General features: G+C 38.9%; 1 protein-coding gene across 1 annotated transcript in view; it reads left to right on the top strand.

The window, feature by feature from the left end:
- Window positions 1-13,230, top strand: part of tmem260 (transmembrane protein 260) — a 41,026-nt gene that overhangs the window by 15,154 nt on the left and 12,642 nt on the right. The window contains exons 4-7 of the mRNA XM_084097100.1: window positions 9,316-9,493; window positions 10,721-10,834; window positions 11,838-12,017; window positions 12,150-12,190. Coding sequence (XP_083953226.1) covers window positions 9,316-9,493; window positions 10,721-10,834; window positions 11,838-12,017; window positions 12,150-12,190 — 513 coding nt within the window. The remainder of the gene's footprint in view (window positions 1-9,315; window positions 9,494-10,720; window positions 10,835-11,837; window positions 12,018-12,149; window positions 12,191-13,230) is intronic.

The following is a 13,230-nucleotide window of genomic DNA, read 5'->3' as shown; positions in this document are numbered from 1 at the left end:
CCCATCTTCCTCCTGTGGCTGATGGCAGTGGGGATTTGGTTGCATATGCACACACAAACACTCTTAGCTCTTAAGTTTCAGTATATAATCTATGTTTTCAATTGAAAACATAAGCGTAATAGGTTTTGATGGTTATCTGTCCGGGCTTAGGCTGAGGTTTGGACTCATGCATGTCTGTTGGGCTCAGAGCAATAGCTGGCAGGCTTGAGATGCCAGGACTAGGAGGAGGGAGTGTTTTAGGGGTTTCAGAGCTTCCGGCACAGTCTGGGACTCCCTTCTGGGTTGGCATTGGGGTCCTTAGGTGCTTCGCCCGTGCCCAGTGGTAATGCTGAGGTGGCGTGCCACTCCCAGTAGGAACACTACCGGACAGGCCTGTCCCCAGGCTGCTACCCTGGCACCCAACACCACTCTGAGACTCACCATTCTGTGCCCTATACTTTATCTGACATATTTAGATTTGAGGAATTTCAGAGCATAAAGGCTTGAATGCCTGTTTTGTTGTTGCTTGTTACATTCTTGCGTAATATTCTTTCCTGACTTTATTGTGCAGTGTGTGGGTCAATGACATTATGCAATTTTTTTGTCTGGATTTATTAATTTATATATATATAAAAAAAAGTAGGCTATAAAAGTAAAATATGTCAGGGTGATAAATTGAAAAAAAAAAGAAGTTTTTAAGAAACCTTTAAGTAGTTGACAATCTTTTAACTATTTTTATTTTGTTTATTTTATTTTCATTTTATTGGTTTGTGGTGCACTCAACATGATAGATAGATAGATAGATAGATAGATAGATAGATAGATAGATCGCGAATGCCGATATATCGGCCAATGTTTAAATTTCTTTAGTTTAGTTATCGGCATTGGCCGATAAGTTTCTCTGTTGGCCATTGTGTTGGGAGCAGTACTTTAATTTTGATTATATATATTGGCTTTATATTGGCCACCCTGCTCTCTAAGATCTTGGTATCATCATCAGCCATCAAAAAATCTATATCAATCTACCACTAATAGAGCTGCGCAATTAATCGTTAAAAGATTGCGATCTCGATTCAAACATCTACGCAATCTCATCCCTAAATGACAACGATTTCCCTGTATCTATGAAACCTTTGACAAGGAGAGCAGTTGTCATGTATAAGTATGAAACGGCTTTACAAACAGTCTTTTCAACCACACAGTATTGTTATTTCTGTGTTACAAATATTCATATTATCACAGAAGTACTAGGATATAAACACTGATGTCTGCGGTAGCCGTCAAAATAGAGCAAATCCACTTTTGAAAGTAAAACTTAAGACTTAAAAGTAAGACTTTTAAACAAATGTATTTGTCATTGAATCATTCATTCAAGAGATTCGTTCAAAAACGCTGATTCATCTATTGATGAAACAAGTGAAGATTGAGTGAGTCATTGAATCATTCATTTTGTCAGAACCTCTAGTAAATTACGTTTTTTGTTTAGTTTTCTGTTCAGAATCATGGGAGAATCGTGATCTCAGTTTGAAACAAAAAAAATCCTGATTCTTAATTTATCCAGAATCGTGCAGCTCTACTACTAAGAAAACATTTTGATTGCTTAGCCTTTTACTGTACGTTCATGATGTTGATTACGTAATAGAAGAGGCCGTGTGGCCGCAGAAGGTGACTTCACCCATCCTCCTCAGTCCCGGGTCCACCACACCTGTGAGGGTACACACCAGCCAAGAGCAGACGGGTCCAGCTCAGCTGACTGGGCTCCAGTGCCCACCTGTCCTGGTGCTTTTGTGTCCATATAAGGCACTTTACCATATGGTCATGACAGTGCTTTCCTCACTGGACCCTCGACTCGCTCGTAGTCACCCCATGGCTCTCTATGGTGAGCTGTGTTTATTAGCAAGATGGTGGCTTTGTGAGAGCAGTACCTGTGTTAGAATGTGACAGCATATGCAAATATGAGCATTTAAAGGGTTAGTAACCAAAATTAAAATTCTGTTGTTATTTACTCACCCTCATGTTGTTCCAAACCGGTTTGACTTTCTTTTTTTGTGGAACATACAAAACGATATTTTGAAGAATGTTGCTAACCAAGGTTTAGTCACATTTTTTAACAACAAAAAAAAATGTTTATGTTCCACTGAAGAAAAAAAGTCATAGATGTTCGTAACGACGTGAAGGTGAGTAAATGATGACAGTATTTTAATGTTCTGATGTTCAATATTTTGTTCTCTGCCATATTGATACTTACACAATGTGGATTTCATAACTTAAGCTCAATATGTTTGTCTGTGTATTTGTTTCTGTTTAAGACTAAGAAAAAAACGCTGTCATTTCCCACGTCCCTTGGCTGCCCCCTCCAGCATACCTCTGTTGTCAGGTAAATCACCGACCCAGAAACAAGAGCTCCTGGCAGCTTAAGCATATGCTTTATTAGCCAGTCTAATCTCTAAAACGCTCTGGTTTGCAGCCATTCGTTTTTTGGTAAATATATTTCCTCTTTAGCTGTGACACCCACCCTTTGTTTTTCTTGCCAAGAACCTTGATATCTTTAAATATGAAGGAAAACCCTTACAACTTAAACCCTATTGACAGCTGCTGTCGAGTACCACTGACAATAATATGAACTTGTCAGTTAGTTTGAAATAACAAACAAGCATTCAGTAATGCACTTATAGTAGAAGTCTATGGCCCTGTTTAGTGGCAGTTGTACAACGGCAGAATAAGCATTAAAAATAACAAAATGTAAATTTTTTTGCCATTTTTTGCCACAACTTTATAGGTCAATTATTTTTTTAATTAAAGAAAAAATTACTGAATAATTCACAAATGTATTATCAAAATCAATGTCCATATATTTCGGCTTTTAAACTGTTATGATCACCCCAAAGACCCATTAAAACTGCATTGCCATAAACTTGTTTTTATATAAACTGCTTTTTTTATATAGATGCTTTTGATTGAGCTTAAGCTGTATTTAACCTGGAATGCTTCTTTAAACATCTCCATGCACTACAGGCCTCATATTCTACAACTCAGCATGACCAATGGCACCATTTAAAGACGTGCAGTAATATTTCCTTAACAGATGTTTAATGAAGACGCCTAAACCCTCATTACCCCATTCAGAATGGGGGAAATAGGGCCATTTCACTGTGCTATGCCATCACTTTAATTTCCCCTTGCCTGGAGGCCCAAGATTGTGTCTGTTGCATCGGAAGTCAATATTGCTGTAATATTACATTTCCTAAACTGTCTCCACAGGCGGTTTTTAATGGGAGTCATGCAAGGAGAGGATCAGCCTTTCCCGAAATGCATGTGTTCCATAGGGCCACATAATACTACAGTTGATTAATGAATTGATTAAAATAATAATACCAGTAATAGTACAACAATGCACATTTGCTGAATGATATGCACAATTTATTTTCGGCTATTATGTCCACATAAAATGCAGTGGGGGATTAAGATGGAATTGGGTGGAATTGTTGTGCCATTGGCTGTATTTTTGGAGGTGGATTGGAGTTATTAGTTTTTAACATGCACTGTCCTGTGGAGAGGGCCGCCTGAGCCCAGCAGAACCCTGTATATACGTAAAATACATGCACACAGTAATTCTATTGGAGATTGTATGGCAGTCATATTTTGCACAGCTTCCATCTAGGATTCAATTCATGGTCACTCCATAATTGCACCATCAAGAACTGCTAATAAATATTACACCTTATGCTCTAAACACGTCTAGAAAGAATCACACACTATGCACAGTATCCTCACCGCATTTCTCAATAATAATAAGACCTTCGCATTATCATAAACATAAGGCTGTCTAGATAAGCATAGCTCAGCTGGGACATACTTTTGTCACGTAAGATAACTGACGTAAGATACAAAATAAATATCAGAAATTTTACCCAAAAGTGTAATCACTCTGGTACTATCAAAACGTTTGAGCAAAGTTGTCTCAACCAATGGCATGAGTTTGGGGCAGAAATATATATATATATAGCTGAACATACTGTATGTACAATGTAAAATTGTAAAAAATAAATAAGCCCTGAAATGATCTGATTCTATTGATGTCCAGATTCACACTGAAACTGATGATTGATAAAAGTATGATTGATAAAATTGGCCAGTACTAATAGGGTGCAACAATGCCTGCCTACTTTTTCAGCGAAGGTATTTTTCCCATTCATTTTTCCCATAGGGATTTTAAAAAGTCTCCGTTAAGGTATAAGCCATGAACCAAACCAAACAGCTGCAAGGTGAATCACAACATTACAAACTTTGATTTGAAGCCAAAAAATTTAATTGAAAATCAGACAAAAAGACAACAGTACAACACTGTGTACTTAACGGCTTTAACGAGGGAAAGGTCTACAATCCCAATCCCCAAAAATGATGGAGAAATATAAAACTACATGCATCCGTCATTCGCAGTGCTTCATGGGAGTGGGCTGGCACTGAAGAGTTCTTTTGAGATTAGAGATTTCTCTTCAAAATCATAGATAATGTATTTTTTCCACCAGAATTCCCGCTGTTAAACAAAACCTTTTAAAAAAACAAATTGAAATAATGCAGGCTAGTGGCTTCAACAAAAGCAAATACTACAATTAGCAACCTCGTAGCTCACAGTGGGTCTGTCTGTAAAAGTTTGTAAGTTAACTTTCAAAATCAATTCCCCTTTGGAGAAAGCGAATGGAATTTTTACTTCTGGAACCAGACTGTTGCACTCTATAGTCACAAATGCATTATTCATTCCTAATAATTCAAAGGGTGTGTTCACACTTGGCATGTTTGGTTCGATTAAAACGAACTCTGGTGCGGTTCTGTTTGTGCGGTTCATTTGAACAAGTGTGAACGCTGCCATCCGAACCCTGGTGCATCAAACAAGCGGACTAAGACCGTGGAAAAGATGGGTCTCGGTCCGCTTCCAAACGAACTCTGGTGCGGTTTGACTGAAATATGAACTCAACACAGACCAAAGTCATCTAAACTAACCAAAACACCCTAAAAAGGACAGAATGTTGAAGTTTACTTGTTTTTTTTCTCGTCATAAGAGCTACGTTCCCCATTACAGTTCGGGACAGGCATCAGAAACGCTGTCTCCTTGCAGCAAAATAACCAAGACCCTAAGAGTGCTTTCACACCAGCATTTTTTGTGCGCACACGGTTTCACCTGACGTCAGAGTTCGGTTCGTTTGGATGATGTGAACGCTGTTTGCCGAACTCGGGTGCGCACTTGCAAACCGTACTTGAGTCTGCATAAAAAGGGTAGTCTGGGGTATGGTTCATGTGAACTCCAGTATGGTTCTTTGCTGATATGAATCGCACTAAATCACGGAAGGGAACCGAACCAAACTTGTCTGCTATTGTCGTTTGATTCGATAAAACAGTTTGTGTGTGTGCGTGACTGGCGCACATTGCAAGCAGAGAAAATGTATATCTAATTTTGAGGATGCAAACGCACTGTGGTTCAGACGTAAACAATATAATGTGAACACAATCCAGAAAGCACAGGGGGAGCAATCGAACTCGGGTTCGGATCAGGCAATCGAACCAAGTGTGAAAGCACACTAATAGTATTCATAATAATTATACCAATTTTTAATAATGCTCATACTATCATTATAATGATTATATTTTTAATAATGCTAATACAATTTTAATGCTTTGTGAAGTTTTAATGAAATAATTTGCATGATGTACTGATTAATTAATAAAACTGATCACAGTTAATTGCATAATTAATATTTGCTAAATAGTAAGTAACATTAATTAACAGCATTTATTTGCTATAGGGTTAGGGTTATTATTATTATTTTTATTTATAAAATGTTCTATGCAATAATGCAGTCAAGCATGTTTGCATAGGCCCCGTTTACACCTATCAGGTGTTAAGATGCGTTTTGGTCAATCGGATCACAAGTAGACGAGGGAGACACATACCCGTTTACAACTGGTGTTTTAATCCGTTTCTTTTGTCCACTTTTAACCACTTCTGTCCTGATTTCTTCAAGGTCTATGGGCAGGTAAATGTGTGTTTTTTCAGATTTTTTGATCGAACTGACAAAATAAGCTTGCGCAATTTACATATAAACACGAATGGAGATGATGGAAAAACATACGGAGAGCAGCAGATTTCATTTCTTGCGGTCTTTTGTGGACAAGCTTAAAACGTTTTAGACCCCGTTTACACCTGTATTCAGCGCCGTCCACTTGTGATCAACCAAAACGCATCTTAATACCAGGTGTAAACAGGACTACAGGGACACTAACACAGCAGCATCCTACACAGCAGACATGATAGCAGCAAACAAGCCTGTGATGCTGCACGCAAGTGTCTCTCTCTCACCTAATCACTGACGAGAGAGAGCGGGAGACCCAGGTGGTCCTACATGTTTTGGAATGAAAGACGTGTCACATGCCTTCCTTCAAACAGACAGACACTCCTAAAGAGGTCCGTGTCAAGCCCCCTCCGAGGAATAAAGACAGGAGGAGGAGGACATCAAGCGACTGTCAAAGACGGGAGGATGTGATATTTGGTACCGAGGACCCCTACCTCCAGATAGCACCCCTGCTATAACCCTTCCTCTGACGTGTGCTGAGGGTTAATTGTCTCTCAGCGGGAGCAGAATCAAGGGTGCGGGGGGTCCGCACCTTCACTGAGCCCCGTCTTCCTCGCCCCCCTCCTTAGCGTGCGCGAGCAGTAAAGAGGGCTAGAGAGAAGCCGATATCACCAAGAATCCCCCCGCCTGCTTCTGACAAGCTATTAGTCCAACCGCGCGCACACACGCACGGCCTCGTCTCGTACGAGACAGGAAAAGAAAAGCGAGGAAAGGCAAGTAGTGTGCAAAAAAAGCAGGAGAAGAGAAAAGAGAAGTAGTCAGCAAGCGCGAGTTCCACACACACCATCCTTCCTCCTTTCTTCCATCCGTATCCTTCTCTCCGCTCCCCTTTTTCCTGACTTACTTTGCTTTCCCTGCGAAAGCTCCATTGTTCCCCTTCCCCTAAGTCTCATCAGCCTCTTTTGTGGCCGACTATCACAGCGGCAGGCAGAGGCGCGCTGGAAACGTCTAAATGGTATCATGGCTCGTGATTAAGCGCGCGAGCTTCGGCGGTGCCGGCGCTGCTTATGAGTCAGGTCTGATAAGGCGAGGGCCCTGCTCTCTACTCAATTTCAGATACCGTTAATGGAATCTGTCTTGTGCGATTGTAATGTGAGAGCGCCTAATTTGCCATGGAGCTTGAAGCTGTCAGCGGCGAGGGATTGCGGGGTCAGGAGGGAGCTGGCAGCCGCTTGGCCCGCGGCGTGTATCTGTGCCGCTGAATAGAGCAGCTCTCCGCCTGTCACTTAGCTGATAGGCTGATGAGGACTCTAAGCCACTCGGCACAATGAGGAGAGGGCCATACTGCCTCGCTTCCCCCCACCACCACCCCCCTTTAATTGTCAAGCCCGCTAAAATTTTTCCAAGCCAGTGTGTTGGAGACCGGGCTGAGTTTTTTTTTCTCCCTCTGCCGCTCTCTCTCTTTTACGTCTTCCCAACTTTTTTTATTCTTTTCCTTCATTTCTGTGTTCTCTGGTCTCAAACAGACGAGGCTGACCCCACTCGCTCATCCTTTCATCCATCGTTTCTTTTTACCTCGCCTGGCCTTTTGTCCCATCTCATTCTTCTCAGCTGGAGTCCAAGTCTAAGTCAAGTCTCAAGGCTTTTTTCACAAGTCGAAGTCAAGTCCTAATTTTATATGCATTGCAGGTGAATCTGCAATTATATTATGGTAACCAGGAATTGTTTAACATCCAGCTAAACCACGCCACTGGTATACATCAGATTTCTGCGCCTATACAATTTGAAGCATACAGTCTAGCATGCTTTATATGGTGAATTTCTACATAAAAGCAATTTTGTGACACTTTTTGTGGATTTTTTTTCTTCTGATAAACAATAACAAGCAACATTTTATTTTAGTGTCATTGTTAGACGTGACGTGCATACTATAGTAATAAAAGCAAATTATGCATAATTACAAGAAACTAAACCTACAGTAAGTAATATTACACAGTACTTATAAGTAAAGTCAAGCCAATTAAAATGTATGTGCTTTTCACAATACATATAATTTCAAAGCAGCTTTACGATGATGTTAATGTTTGTAATATTTTAATAGCTTAGATTAGAGCTGGGCGATAGCATAATTTACATTTTGTATACTAGTATAGTTTACAACTCAAAATGTTATTAATGAGAGTAAAAAAAAAAACCCTCCTTCCCTTAATGTCTTTAAAGTCACCAACTGTACACAAATAAATGTTGATAAACCTATAATAACGATTTATAGGCTATTGTAGAGTTTTTGGGACAGATTTTGCAGTTAATTTCATACATGCGTCATTCGCCCATGTGTGTCACTTCATATCCGTACACTGAGAAAAATACTCTGGCTGTGGGTAGCATGAAGATGAAAGTTTGTCTCACAAACGAGAAACAATTACCATGGATCATTCATAGCGACAAGCATCTGCAGAATGTGCAGAAGAAACCAATATGTTTTGGTCCATCCACTCTTGATATATGATATACTCTGAGCCTGATAGACCAGTACTTCAGACCACAAACATTCAGAGGAGCACAACCACAACAATGTTCTTCCTCAAGATGCTATTTTATTTAACGGCTAAAGTTGCATAGTGCAGCTTTAAAGGTGCACTCATTGTGTTTTTGTTTATGCTTAGCTGGTCCCTAATTGTCCCAGTAGTACCAGTGGATTTGGACTCTGTACTGACACCTATTGGTCTGGATGTATCCACATTTTGCAGAAGAATAGAATACCACAATGATTCTACTTTACTTTTATTTAGACATTAATAATTGAATACCGCAATAATTCTGCTGTACTTTCATTTGGACATTAGGTTTCTTAAAGATCACTGACTAATTTTGCAATTATTTCTCATCTTTCTACTTATAATAGCCCTTTGTTTTGCTCTATTGTCAGCGCAGACTTATCTGACATAGTTCTTTGCTGTGGCTTGACTTTGATTAACCTTTAAAATTTTGTATCTTGTAAGGGATACGTTACATCCATCCATTGATCTGCCATTTTTCTGGTGAAATTATTTGTGAAACATAAGTAACTCAATCGATGCAACATCCCACAGCATGACACCATCACTATTAAATATGTTTATTTAAATTTTTTCCTTTACTTACCAGTTTATTTTGCAGCATAAAAGTGAGTGCACCCGCACTATGGTTTACGTTATGTCAGAGAACATTGTAAAACCATTCCTGTTTTTCTCGGGTGAGAGTCCTTCACTGTTGCCTCTGTGCTCAGGGTGGCGGGACCTGGTCCAGGGGCCGTCCTGGCTGGTGGAGTGTTTGCAGTGTCCAGGCTGGTATGGCAGTGGTCGGTCGTGGCTGAAGTCTTTTCTCTTAACAACTTGTTTGTGGGCGTCCTCTTCTCCCTCTCAGCCTGTTTCCACTGTGCAAAGAGCGTTCAGCAGAAGAAGAAGGTACGACAGTCTAGGGATGCACTGAAATTTAAATTCTGGGCCAAAACCGAACATTCAGGATGCACTTGGCTGAAAAACGAAACCGAAAATAAATAATAAATGAATAATCTATGAATTAATCAAACTAATTTAATAATCAACACTCAAATGGCTAACTGAGTTGTACAAACATTTAAATTGCTGTTTTTATATCAACTTTTTACATAACAGAATAGTTTCTACTCCAGTTTGTTGGTGAAATATAAACATTTAAACAACAATAAACTGTAATAACTTGTTTTCATGACAGCTTTATTCAAACATGCATTAAATAATGAAGACATCACTAACAGGTTAAGTTAAGTTAAAATATAATGAATATGTAATACAATGCATTTATTTAGCAAAATGCTCTTCTGTTGAGTTATTTTTTCTAGCTAACTAATGAGTTTATGGATATTGAATAGCTTTATTGAGGTAAATGTAACGTAAAGTTAAGTTTAATTGACGTCTTTCCCCGGTTTAAACACTGAATGAGCGATTATGTGAGACAGGATTCATTTAGGTAACATACCTTCTGGTGTTCACCCATGTTTATTTTGTGCTGTAACTAGTAGTAAAGAGGAGTTAAGATGATCGGTTTATGTGCGCTTGATCCATGCTGCGGCTGCCGCTTGAACTGAGGCGCTACAGCTGTATCAGAGAGCACCAAAACGACATTTACTGTTTGAATTTTGTAATAAATTTCACAGGATTTTAAAGTTGAGACTTTGCTTCGTATTAAAAGTAACAAAGCACAAAGCTTTTTGCAATTATTGGATGAGAGGCGTGCTACAAAAATGTTGTGAAGTTTTGTTCATGCATCATCAACAGAAAAACAGCACAAACTAAAAGATTTTAGAAGAAACCATATCATTAAAATCGAGAAATTAATATTGTCGATCCACAGCTAGTGTCTACACAGCTAACTGTTGTAGCTTATCCATGGTTTGTGCACAAAATAAATGCTGAACACAGTCAAAACGTGCCATCAGATTAAATGTCTGTTTCGGTCACTGATTTTAGCCCTTCAAAACCATTTGGATCAAAACCAAAACAAGCTGTTTTTGCCGGGAATATTCGGTAGCCGAAATTACGTTGAATTCCTACTACAGTCCAAACCATTTGATACTCAGTAATGCTGAGCATGCTTGAGTAATGCACAAGGTGCAAGGTGCATTCATCTATTTTTTTTGTTGCTTTTCTCAGTTTGCTCAATGGGGGGCGCTGTTCTGTGGGCTGAGCCTGTGTAATCAGCACACACTGGTCCTGTATGTGGTCATCATAATTCCCTGGGCCCTCCTGCACCTCTACGCTCATAATGTAAGTATTGATAATCACTCAGCGGTACAGGGTTCAACGCCTAATTTGTCAGCTTTTCACAGTAAGGTAAATAAATTAATACTGCAATTTAAAAACCTTTTATATTTGGTGATATCATTCCCTCATGCTAGCCTGGTAATACCAAACTCTGCTACTTCGATTTGCTTCGTAGACAGAGTCTGGCATGGCATAATTGAAAAGCGTTTTCTTTCTCGCGGGGGGCGCTTGTCTGAAGTTTAAAATCATTGGTTACCCGTAAGCCAATCACATAACGTTTGGTTATGGCGTGTGTTATGCGCATGCTCAGCCGCATCTAACTTCCACTGTAAACACATGTATGATGCGAAAACAAAACCATCGAGCGAAATACCGGAGTGAACATGGCTGTGAACGACTTTTGCAGATTTTGTGAAGTAAATCTACGCATCCACGGTACAATCAGCGTCTACGTCACGGCTCTCAGCCCGCCCTCTGTTCGTTGATTGGCCGGCTGTTTTCAGGCCGGAGGAAAACGGAAAGCTCTGACGCTGTCTCAGACTGAGTACAGAAGCGAAATGAAATTGAGCGGAAGTACGAAGTCTGACGTAGTCAGGCTACCCTCATGCCACGTCATGTAATAAATATAACAGGTCTAGAGAGATGTACATTAAGGTATGGTTTTATGCAAAAAAAAAATTAAAGCCATAAAAAAAGGGAAAGAATTACAGTATATAAACAAATTACAATGTATTTTAAATCAATTTATATAACAAAAAAATACTTTTTGGTGTTTAGATTGGTATTAGCGTCTATTTGAATAGTTAAAAACCATGAGATTAGTATTCATAACTGAAGATCTAAAGGCACTGGTACTTACAGTTGAAAGCAGTGCAAAGCCGTAGAGGAAATTGTTCCCAGATGAGTGTGTTGTCCAAGTGTTATGTCCATGCTGTTTTGTATGCAAATTTGAACATTTGGCATTTGAAAGAGTCTATCCATTACAAGTGACATGTATTTCCCACAGGGTTTGTCCTTTATTGGTCTGGTGTCTTTGGGGATGTGTTTCCTGGCTGGCTTTGTGCCCTACATCTACCTGCCCATTTCCTCCTACCTCAACAGAGCTCGCTGGAGCTGGGGAGACCAGACGTCTCTCCACGGCCTCCTCACACACCTGCTCCGAGCTGAATATGGCACCTTCAGTCTGGTACACACACATTCATTAGTCTTTTATAATTTAAAAAAGATTAAATACAGTATATGTACTTGGATATGAGGTTTTCATGCTGTGTTTATTTTCTGAATCTAATGCGCCACATGTGGATTTCTTTGGCTTCAGGCAAAAACAGATGAAAATTTGAGCCTCCAAAATATGTTACGGTGAGTGTAACAAAATTGATTTGATTATGAATGATTTTTATTTTAATTTCCAGAAGGAAATATGAGTTTGAGAATTATGTAGTGACCAAAAAACAAAACATATCTCAGTATAAAAATAAATGCAACAACAGCAACACAAAAGTTGTGATTCACTATGCAAATACTACAAGGATACAGTTGTTACCATTTAGGGGCCATTTACACAACACCATTTTCAACTAAAAACGGTCAACTTTTTATGCATTTAGGCCGTTCATTTAAACGACAACGGCATTTTGGGGGCCTGAAAACATTAACTTTTGAAAACGTGAATTTGTGAAAACGATGAAGTCAAGCGCATGCGTATTACGTGTTTAGTCTATAGACGCGGAGTGCTTCTTGCAACATAACATCGCCAACTACTGGCCTGGAATGAATAATATAGTGTTTTTAATAGTTTTCGCAGATCCGTGCGAACGGGGATCATTTTGACAACGTTGCCGTCTGTACGCGAAAAACGCATTGTTATCATGTAAATGTTGCAGGATTGTGACAAAAATCATAACTGTTGATTATATCCCTTGATATTGTAACTGCAATTATTAATTGTAATTTTTAGGACTATAATTTTATATTAAAATACTAATTTTGTGCAAGGCAACAGCTCACCATATTCTGTAGCACTTTATTTTACAGTCTTGTTCCCCAAGATACTATGACTTTATTATAGTAATTACAATAACTGGGTATTAACTAGGTTCTAACCCTGAATCTACCCCTAAGCCTAACTTCAGATCATATGGTTACCATATTTAACTTTTTTTTTTGAGCAAGTACACAATAAAATTAAGTATGTGCATGTACTGTAAAATAAATTTCAACCCCCTATTCTTTATTTAACTACACAGTTTATGGAACTAAACAATCTGAACTTATTTTATACATCAGTAATGTTGGAATGTAATGTTGTAATCAATACATTTCACAATTAGTTCATCTTGACTGTTGATTAATTGTGCAATCAAAATTAGATTTTCAAATATAATATCTTAAATCTTAAT

This window comes from Abramis brama, assembly GCF_963993115.1.
Source record: "Abramis brama genome assembly, chromosome: 21".
Lineage (NCBI taxonomy): Eukaryota > Metazoa > Chordata > Actinopteri > Cypriniformes > Leuciscidae > Abramis > Abramis brama.
The sequence above is the reverse complement of the archived record's forward strand: the minus strand, read 5'-3'. Positions and strand labels throughout refer to the sequence as shown.